This window comes from Barbus barbus (assembly GCF_936440315.1).
Source record: "Barbus barbus genome assembly, chromosome: 43".
NCBI classification, from domain to species: domain Eukaryota; kingdom Metazoa; phylum Chordata; class Actinopteri; order Cypriniformes; family Cyprinidae; genus Barbus; species Barbus barbus.
The window spans coordinates 206,093-216,869 of record NC_136721.1 but is presented as its reverse complement, the minus strand read 5'-3'; the positions used below and the strand labels follow the sequence as shown (position 1 = coordinate 216,869).

Genomic DNA, 10,777 nt, shown 5'->3' with positions numbered 1-10,777 from the left:
TGTTTATATATTAAATGTAAATGTGTGATATGAATATAAATATATACATGCAAGTACATGTTAATATTTTAAATATATATGCTGTTTGTGTGTGTTTATATATATATATATATATATATATATATATATATATATATATATATATATATATATATATATGTGACCCTGGACCACAAAACCAGTCATAAATGCCAATTTTGAGATTTCTACATCATCTGAATAAATAATCTTTCCATTGGTGTATGGTTTGTTATGATAGGACAATATTTGTCTGAGATACAACTATTAGAAAATCTGGAATCTGAGGGAGCAAAAAAATCTAAATATTGAGAAAATCTCCTTTAAAGTTGTTCAAATGAAGTTCTTAGCAATGCATATTACTAATCAAAAATGAAGTTTTGATATATTTATGGTAGGAAATGTACTAAATATCTTGATGGAACATGATCTTAATATCCAAATGATTTTTGTCATAAAAGAGAAATGTATAATTTTGATCCATACAATGTATTGTTGGCTATTGCTACAGATATACCTGTGTTACTCATGACTGCTTTTGTGCTGCAGGGACAGATATATATTATGTAAACAAACTTTTATTTTGGACTTCCCAAATTAATTTAATTAAAGTAATAAATCCAGCTAACCAAATACAATGGTGCACTAATATAGTCATTTCTGGTATTATCATCTGATAGCATGACTGTAACTCCGTACACTACTCTCACATTGTGTTTAATTTCTGAATATGATATGATACGTGTTTACTGTAAAACAGCAGATAATGCTTCAGAGCCTGGAAGATGCTTCTCAGCGGAATACTGAGGCGTCTTATTCTAGGCTCGTTTAAAATTAAGGTTATCTGACCTGAATGTTTGCACATTTCAATTCGATGTATTTGTATTTTAACAATAGATATTATTTAAGCAGTTTTACAAAGAAAAGTGCCTTACAAATGTCCCTATGTGTTATGCTGAATGGTGATTATACGAGGATCTAAGCTGCGACCCCAGACACGGCTTAACCCTGATCAGTGCAAGTCTGAGCTGTTTCAGCTGAGAGAAACTGGCCCTGACTGATCAGTGCCTGTGTTTTGTCTCAAGATGCACACTAGTGATGTTTTTTCTAAGGCACGTTTATAAAAATGGCTGAAATGTCCTATTTGAGCTATGGCCTGTTCCTGATTTAGTCCTGTCGGTGACACCGCGCCCAAATCTGACACAATCTGGGGAAGTTTGTACAATATCTTCAACACAATGGTACAAAAACATTTGATTTCAAACTTTCATTATTCATTTTATGTATATGTTATATCATTTATAATTAATTCATTATATTTATGAAATTACATTTATTTGAACAAAAAAAAGGTAAATAAATCTGAAAAATGTAAATGCTATCAAATATAAGCTTGTGTTTTGCACATCAAACAGAAGTCTCTCTGTTCAGGAACCCAGCGTTTTGGCTTTTAAATACTTCTAGATTCACACCACGGTGTTTCATTCACTATATTAATATTAATATTTTAGAACTGTACTGTGCAGCCGTGTGATTGCTGTCAGATAGCGGGTTATTCTGAGGCTCTTCATTCGCTGAAGGCTGTTCCGCTCGTTAGAAGAGACGCTGTGTGACACTGTTTTGAACGTTAGCATCACAGGCGCTTGAGATCTTTGAGTTTTGATTGCTCATTTATCCTGGCTTGGATTCAGTGTGTGTGTGGAGATCTTCCTCCGGGTGAAGATGACGTTCTCCTGCGTTCATCAGGTTAGGGGACTAGTCTGTGATGGCCAGCTAACCCAGTGTTTGTAACGGACTCTTGTGTTGTCGTGTGCTGCAGGTCCATCGCAGAACCCCGTTGGTGTTTTCCCGTCTAATCAGGGCTTCATGGCTCCGCCGCAGCCGGGCTACATGAACACTGTGCCGAGCAAAGGCCTGCCGCCAGCCATCTACTCCCAGCAGCCTCAGCGGCCTCCGCCCGGCGGGAACCATCCCAGCATGCACCGCAGCACACCGCCGCACGCTAACTCTGTGAACCACGGTACATCACACTCCAGCCTGATCAGTCTGCTCACCACGCTGCATTCATCTGATACTAAACACAGTTCAACAATAATACTCGCAAATATCATTAGTGTTTAAAATAGCTCTGTGAATAAATGTATTTCTGTGATCTGCAGCTGTATTTTCAGCATCATTACTCCAGTCTTCAGTGTCACATGATCTTCAGAAATCATTATAATTTACTGATCAACAAACATTTTTATTATCAATAATAATTGATCATGTGACACTGAAAACTGGAGTAATGATGCGGAAAGTATTTCTTTGCGCATCACAGAAATAAATTACAGCTTAACACATATTAACACATTTCTGTTTTACATTCTAATAATATTTCACTGTTTTTACAGTATTTGTGATCAAATAAATGCAGCCTTGCTGAGCAGAAGAGACTCTTTCAGAAACATTCAAATAACTTTTGTCTGGCAGTTGTGTGTTTAGTTTTGTGCTCTGGTTTGATTTGCTGATTTATGTGCTTTGGTTTGTCAAAAACTAAATACAAATGCACAGTTTTTCACCAGATTTGAACAGCAGGTCTAAGCTCTTCATCTTTCTGCCACAATGAAGACGTGCAGTAATGATAATAATACTACATAAATACATTACAACTATAATTTTCTAATTAACTGGGTTCTAAAATCATAACTGAAAAGTTGTGAGATGCTTTCATACCCAAAAATGACCAAAAAGAAATGAAATGAGTTGAAGTTGCAGTGTAACGCAGAAAGAACACACTCTTGACCTCTTCAGCTGTTTGAGATGTTAAATGTTTATCCATATCACTATCATTCAGCTGATCAGACACTGAGAACGTCTGCTGTAATGATGTGTGAAGACATACGGACACTGTTGCTCATGTATATTGATGCCAAATGAATCCCATCTGCTCCGACTGAAGTCCATGCAGCGGGCGGCTCCTCAGGGGATCACACACACACTCACTCACTCAACCCTAACTGTTCCTGACTTCTAGTATCTTAGAAATGGTAAAGCTAGTGAGAAAATGGTTCTGTCTCAATAGCCATACACCCAGAGATATTATTTTCCAGTCACGTCAAGACGGAGGTCTCGGTGTTCCAAACATTGAATGGATTTATACTGCTTCCAGAATAGGTCGTCTTCTTAACATGCTGAATAACGACGATACATCTGTCAGAGAGTTGGCACGTGAGTCACTCTTTCTTCATCTACAGCGGCGCAAAATACCGGCTGCTTCGTGCAACGAGCCACAGTTTCTTGGATTTAAATTAAAACAGAATGGAAAATTGGACATCAAAACAGCTGGATTTGGAGTACCGTCTGATTGGCTGGACTTAATGATCTTTGCCAGCGTACAGGACAGCAGCTCTCTTGGCAAGGACCAGACGAAGCGGTGGTGGTGCTTAATGAGAATATAATAACAGATCTGCATATCTCTACTCTAGCGGTACTCAACACAGAAGGAACATCTCGTCAATTATCGTCCAATAATGTATGAGTCTCACTTCATCTTAGAAAAACTGAAAGTGCTCAGCATTGGATGGGCTTGAAACTACAGGGAAAATGAGCACTTCTCCAATCAGCTGACCATTCAGTATCCCACTCTGTTTTGACTAACTTTTCAATCTCAGAGGATATTCAAATGTTTATGATTAAAGCACGACTACAATGTCTTCCAACAATGTACAATGTCAATATGGTATCCGTCAAAATACAACTCCTATTGCCTGTTACATCAAAATCAGCAGGAAAATGAAACCGTCGCTCACATCTTAAAGGGATGTTGTTGCTATAAAGGACTGTATGTGTCCAGACACGATCGCCTGGTTGATTTGATTGTAAAGGACTTGAAAATAATACATAAAGACAGTAAGATTTCCCAGCATACTACTGTTGAATTGAACTGGTTCTATCAGAACACATCTGACAGAGACTATATTAAAAACATTCCAAATACTCCTGACATTGTGATTGTAAACGAGGCCTGAACTCTGTATTTGTTATTGAAGTTGGATGTTGTTTTGACTTGTATTTGGATACTTCCTATCTATCCAAATTGCTCAAATATCAGCCATTGGTTGAAGCCATCCATCAACTTGACTACCAGTGTAAGTTAATTACTCTAGTATTTGGAAGTTTAGGTCATGTGCACAAGAATGTGATTAAAGGACTGCAGCTGGGTGGATTGCAAAAAAAGAAAGCAAAAAAACTTGCTAAATTTTGTTCAGTTTCAGCTATTATAGGGAGTATGCAAATATGGAAACAAAGATGTTTGTCTATCCTTGAGTGTTGATTGTTATAAATATAAGGACTTGTGAATGTATGTTAGCCGTGTGAACCTGTCATCTTGCAAACTGACTTCCCAAGGTGTTTGGATTCCGTTTTTGTTGCTTGTCTTGTGGATCCAAATAAAGGAAGAGAAATGTGAGTGAGTGAGTGCGTGCGTGTCTGTGTGAGTGCGTGTCTGTGTGAGTGCGTGTCTGTGTGAGTGGGTGTCTGTGTGAGTGGGTGCGTGAGTGAGTGAGTGCGTCTGCGTGAGTGAGTGTCTGCGTGAGTGAGTGTCTGCGTGAGTGAGTGTCTGCGTGAGTGAGTGTCTGCGTGCGTGAGTGCGTGCGTGGGTGGGTGAGTGCGTGAGTGAGTGTCTGCGTGAGTGAGTGTCTGCGTGAGTGAGTGTGAGTGAGTGTCTGCGTGAGTGAGTGCGTGCGTGGGTGGGTGAGTGTGTGAGTGAGTGTCTGCGTGAGTGAGTGCGTGCGTGGGTGGGTGCGTGAGTGAGTGCGTGGGTGGGTGAGTGTGTGAGTGCGTGAGTGAGTGCGTGGGTGGGTGGGTGTCTGCGTGAGTGAGTGTCTGCGTGAGTGAGTGTCTGCGTGAGTGAGTGTCTGCGTGAGTGAGTGCGTGCGTGGGTGGGTGAGTGTGTGAGTGAGTGTCTGCGTGAGTGAGTGCGTGCGTGGGTGGGTGCGTGAGTGAGTGCGTGGGTGGGTGAGTGCGTGAGTGTCTGCGTGAGTGAGTGCGTGAATGAGTGGGTGCGTGAGTGAGTGTGAGTGAGTGTCTGCGTGAGTGAGTGCGTGCGTGGGTGGGTGAGTGTGAGTGAGTGTCTGCGTGAGTGAGTGCGTGCGTGGGTGCGTGAGTGAGTGAGTGCGTGAGTGAGTGCGTGGGTGGGTGCGTGAGTGAGTGGGTGCCTGAGTGAGTGTGCGTGGGTGGGTGCGTGAGTGGGTGAGTGCGTGAGTGAGTGTCTGCGTGAGTGAGTGTGAGTGAGTGTCTGCGTGCGTGAGTGCGTGCGTGGGTGAGTGCGTGAGTGAGTGTCTGCGTGAGTGAGTGTCTGCGTGAGTGGGTGAGTGCGTGAGTGAGTGTCTGCGTGAGTGCGTGCGTGAGTGGGTGCGTGGGTGAGTGCGTGAGTGAGTGTCTGCGTGAGTGAGTGCGTGCGTGGGTGGGTGCGTGAGTGAGTGAGTGCGTGGGTGGGTGCGTGGGTGGGTGGGTGCGTGAGTGAGTGCGTGGGTGGGTGCGTGAGTGAGTGGGTGCGTGAGTGAGTGCGTGGGTGGGTGCGTGAGTGAGTGGGTGCGTGGGTGGGTGTCTGCGTGAGTGAGTGCGTGCGTGGGTGGGTGCGTGAGTGAGTGCGTGAATGAGTGGGTGCGTGAGTGAGTGTGAGTGAGTGCGTGGGTGGGTGAGTGCGTGAGTGAGTGTCTGCGTGGGTGGGTGCGTGAGTGAGTGGGTGCGTGGGTGGGTGAGTGCGTGAGTGAGTGTCTGCGTGAGTGGGTGCGTGGGTGGGTGAGTGCGTGAGTGAGTGTCTGCGTGAGTGAGTGCGTGCGTGAGTGGGTGCGTGAGTGAGTGTCTGCGTGAGTGAGTGTGAGTGAGTGTCTGCGTGCGTGAGTGCGTGCGTGGGTGGGTGAGTGCGTGAGTGAGTGTCTGCGTGAGTGAGTGTCTGCGTGAGTGGGTGCGTGGGTGGGTGAGTGCGTGAGTGAGTGTCTGCGTGAGTGAGTGCGTGCGTGAGTGGGTGCGTGAGTGAGTGTCTGCGTGAGTGAGTGTGAGTGAGTGTCTGCGTGGGTGGGTGCGTGAGTGAGTGCGTGGGTGGGTGCGTGCGTGAGAGTGCGTGAATGAGTGAGTGTCTGCGTGAGTGAGTGTCTGCGTGAGTGAGTGCGTGAGTGTGAGTGAGTGCGTGAGAGTGCGTGCGTGGGTGCGTGAATGAGTGGGTGGGTGAGTGCGTGAGTGAGTGTCTGCGTGAGTGAGTGTCTGCGTGAGTGAGTGTCTGCGTGCGTGAGTGCGTGCGTGGGTGCGTGAGTGAGTGCGTGAATGAGGGGGTGCGTGGGTGGGTGAGTGAGTGTCTGCGTGAGTGAGTGAGTGAGTGCGTGTGAGTGCGTGCGTGGGTGCGTGAGTGAGTGTCTGCGTGAGTGAGTGTCTGCGTGAGTGAGTGTCTGCGTGAGTGAGTGTCTGCGTGAGTGAGTGTCTGCGTGAGTGAGTGTCTGCGTGAGTGAGTGATTGAGTGTGAGTGAGTGTCTGCGTGAGTGAGTGTCTGCGTGAGTGAGTGTCTGCGTGAGTGAGTGTCTGCGTGAGTGAGTGATTGAGTGTGAGTGAGTGTCTGCGTGAGTGAGTGTCTGCGTGAGTGAGTGTCTGCGTGAGTGAGTGTCTGCGTGAGTGAGTGTCTGCGTGAGTGAGTGATTGAGTGTGAGTGAGTGAGTGGGTGGGTGCGTGCGTGAGTGAGTGTCTGCGTGGGTGAGTGAGTGCGTGGGTGGGTGAGTGAGTGTCTGCGTGCGTGAATGAGTGAGTGCGTGGGTGGGTGAGTGAGTGTCTGCGTGCGTGAATGAGTGCGTGCGTGAGTGAGTGTCTGCGTGAGTGAGTGAGTGAGCGCGTGAGTGAGTGTCTGCGTGAGTGCGTGAGTGAGTGCGTAAATGAGTGGGTGCGTGTCTGCGTGAGTGAGTGTCTGCGTGAGTGAGTGTCTGCGTGCGTGAGTGCGTGGGTGGGTGCGTGAGTGAGTGTCTGCGTGCGTTAGTGCGTGCGTGAGTGAGTGCGTGAATGGGTGAGTGCGTGAGTGAGTGTCTGCGTGCGTGATTGAGTGTCTGCGTGAGTGAGTGCGTGAGTAGGTGAGTGCGTGAGTGTCTGCGTGAGTGCGTGCATGCGTGAGTGAGTGTCTGCGTGAGTGAGTGTCTGCGTGCGTGAGTGGGTGCGTGAGTGGGTGCGTGAGTGAGTGTCTGCGTGGGTGAGTGTCTGCGTGGGTGGGTGAGTGCGTGAGTGAGTGTCTGCGTGCGTGCGTGGGTGGGTGCGTGAGTGAGTGCGTGAATGAGTGGGTGGGTGAGTGCGTGAGTGAGCGTCTGCGTGAGTGAGCGTCTGCGTGAGTGAGCGTCTGCGTGCGTGGGTGGGTGCGTGAGTGAGTGCGTGGGTGGGTGGGTGCGTGAGTGAGTGAGTGCGTGGGTGGGTGCGTGAGTGAGTGCGTGGGTGGGTGGGTGAGTGAGTGTCTGCGTGAGTGAGTGTCTGCGTGCGTGGGTGAGTGCGTGAGTGGGTGGGTGAGTGAGTGTCTGCGTGAGTGAGTGTCTGCGTGAGTGAGTGTCTGCGTGAGTGAGTGCGTGGGTGAGTGAGTGTATGCGTGAGTGAGTGTATGCGTGAGTGAGTGTCTGCGTGAGTGAGTGTCTGCGTGAGTGATTGAGTGTGAGTGTCTGCGTGAGTGAGTGTCTGCGTGAGTGAGTGTCTGCGTGAGTGAGTGATTGAGTGTGAGTGAGTGAGTGCGTGAGTGTGAGTGAGTGTCTGCGTGAGTGATTGAGTGTGAGTGTCTGCGTGAGTGAGTGTCTGCGTGAGTGAGTGTCTGCGTGAGTGAGTGATTGAGTGTGAGTGAGTGAGTGCGTGAGTGTGAGTGAGTGTCTGCGTGGGTGAGTGAGTGCGTGGGTGGGTGAGTGAGTGTCTGCGTGCGTGAATGAGTGAGTGCGTGGGTGGGTGAGTGAGTGTCTGCGTGCGTGAATGAGTGCGTGCGTGAGTGAGTGTCTGCGTGAGTGAGTGAGTGCGTGGGTGGGTGAGTGAGTGTCTGCGTGCGTGAATGAGTGAGTGCGTGGGTGGGTGAGTGAGTGTCTGCGTGCGTGAATGAGTGCGTGCGTGAGTGAGTGTCTGCGTGAGTGAGTGCGTGAGTGGGTGAGTGAGTGTCTGCGTGCGTGAATGAGTGAGTGCGTGGGTGAGTGAGTGTCTGCGTGCGTGAATGAGTGCGTGCGTGAGTGAGTGTCTGCGTGGGTGGGTGCGTGAGTGAGTACGTAAATGAGTGGGTGCGTGTCTGCGTGAGTGAGTGTCTGCGTGCGTGAGTGCGTGGGTGGGTGCGTGAGTGAGTGTCTGCGTGCGTTAGTGTGTGCGTGGGTGGGTGCGTGAGTGAGTGAGTGCGTGAATGGGTGAGTGCGTGAGTGAGTGTCTGCGTGCGTGAGTGAGTGTCTGCGTGAGTGAGTGCGTGAGTAGGTGAGTGCGTGAGTGTCTGTGTGAGTGAGTGTCTGCGTGAGTGCGTGCATGCGTGAGTGAGTGTCTGCGTGCGTGAGTGCGTGAGTGGGTGAGTGAGTGTCTGCGTGGGTGAGTGTCTGCGTGGGTGGGTGAGTGCGTGAGTGAGTGTCTGCGTGCGTGCGTGCGTGGGTGAGTGGGTGGGTGAGCGTCTGCGTGAGTGAGCGTCTGCGTGAGTGAGCGTCTGCGTGAGTGAGCGTCTGCGTGAGTGAGCGTCTGCGTGAGTGAGCGTCTGCGTGCGTGGGCGGGTGCGTGAGTGAGTGCGTGGGTGGGTGAGTGAGTGTCTGCGTGAGTGAGTGTCTGCGTGCGTGAGTGCGTGGGTGAGTGCGTGAGTGGGTGGGTGAGTGAGTGTCTGTGTGAGTGAGTGTCTGCGTGCGTGGGTGAGTGAGTGCGTGGGTGGGTGGGTGAGTGAGTGTCTGCGTGAGTGCGTGGGTGGGTGAGTGCGTGAGTGAGTGTCTGCGTGAGTGAGTGTCTGCGTGCGTGCGTGGGTGGGTGAGTGCGTGAGTGAGTGTCTGCGTGCGTGCGTGAGTGAGTGAGTGGGTGGGTGGGTGAGTGTCTGCGTGCGTGCGTGAGTGAGTGAGTGTCTGCGTGCGTGTGTGTGTGAGAGTGTGAGAGAGAGAGGGTTAGTGTGAGAGAGAGGGGGTGAGTGTGTGAGTGGGTGCGTGAGTGTCTGCGTGAGTGAGTGTGTGAGAGAGAGGGGGTGAGTGTGTGTGTGTGTGTGAGAGGGTGAAAAACCATGCATTAAGAGCCGGGGCGTGAAAGCTTTTTGAATTTTGAAGATCAAGGTAAATTTAACTTATTTTGTCTTCTGGAAAACATGCAAATATCTTCCATAGCTTCTGAAGGGCAGTACTAAATTAAAAAATATTATATTTAGGCAAAATAAGATAAATGTACACACCTCCATTCTGTTCAAAAGTCTTCATGCCCCAGCTCTTAATGCATGTTTTTTCTTCTGGAGCATCAGTGAGCGTTTGAACCTTCTGTAATAGCTGCATATGAGTCCCTCAGTTATCCTCAGTGAGGAAAGATGAATCTCAAAATCATAGTCATTGTTGGAAAGGGTTCAAATACACAAAAATGCTGAAAAACCAAACAATTTGTGGGAGCTGAAGGATTTTTCTGAAGAACAGCAGGCAGTTTTAACTGTTCCGGACAAACAAGGGACCCATGAACAACTATCACTAAACAAAAAAACAGCTTTGGATCGTTAGGGTTAGGGAAGTGTATGTAAACTTTTGAACAGGGTCATTTTTATAAATTCAACTATTTTCTCTTGTGGACTATATGTAAACATCTTTTATGTGAAATATCTTATTCAGGTCAGTACTAAATAAACAATAAAATGCATTTTGTATGAGCCGTCTTATTTTGGTGAAATAAATAACGTTTTGCAAATTCTGAAATGGGGATGTAAACTTTTGACCTCAACTGAACCTGTTATTCATGACAAATGAAACATTGAATGTTTGGCACAGCTCGGTCACTCTGATTGTGCTGTCATCATGGAGTAATTCTGCTTTTAGAAGTTAATTTTCATTCACCGCAGGACCGTTTCATTGAGATGGTGAAGCCAAAGCTGGTTCAGACGATGCAGAGTGGATGGCTTTATTCCTTGATAGTGTTGTGTAATGCTCACTGATGTTCTTCTGATGTGTGGCAGCTCCTCCTGCGCTGAATGTGATGGCTCCCCCTCAGACGTTTGGTCCTCCTCCTGTGGACGTGAGAGGAACACCTCCTCTTCCTCCTCCTGCAGTCGGTCCTCCTCTTCCTCCTGCAGCGGCTGTGAGAGGAACACCTCCTCCTGCACACAGTGACGGTAAGAGAGCCGCATGAGCGCTCTCAGAGAGACAGCTCACCCAAATATTAAAATCTTGACCAGCGGCGCGTCAGGCTCTCGCAGGTAATACTGAGCTCCAGAGAGGGAACCAAATGTCAAAAATTATCCTGTTGCAAAACAAAATATATATGTGTGTACTGTGAAGACATGCATGCATTTATATATTTTAGAAAATTTTTATATTTATATATTAAATACATTTAAATATAATATAAATTATATGAATACAAATATAAACGTAAATATTTTCAAAATATATACTGTGTGTTTGTCTATATATACAAAATAAATACACACAGTACACATTATATGCGTGTATATATATATATATATGTATATGTGTAAAAAAAACTTATTTTGGATGCAATTAATCGTTAGACAGGACTAAATAATATGGATTCATTTTACGATGCCTTAATAAATCTTTTAAGTTTTGGACTT

At 47.3% G+C, this 10,777-nt stretch overlaps 1 protein-coding gene across 1 annotated transcript in view; it reads left to right on the top strand.

Annotated features, from left to right (window-relative positions):
- Window positions 1-10,777, top strand: part of LOC306862029 (protein transport protein Sec24A-like) — a 34,219-nt gene that overhangs the window by 1,383 nt on the left and 22,059 nt on the right. The window contains exons 2-3 of the mRNA XM_079404611.1: window positions 1,838-2,038; window positions 10,160-10,315. Coding sequence (XP_079260737.1) covers window positions 1,838-2,038; window positions 10,160-10,315 — 357 coding nt within the window. The remainder of the gene's footprint in view (window positions 1-1,837; window positions 2,039-10,159; window positions 10,316-10,777) is intronic.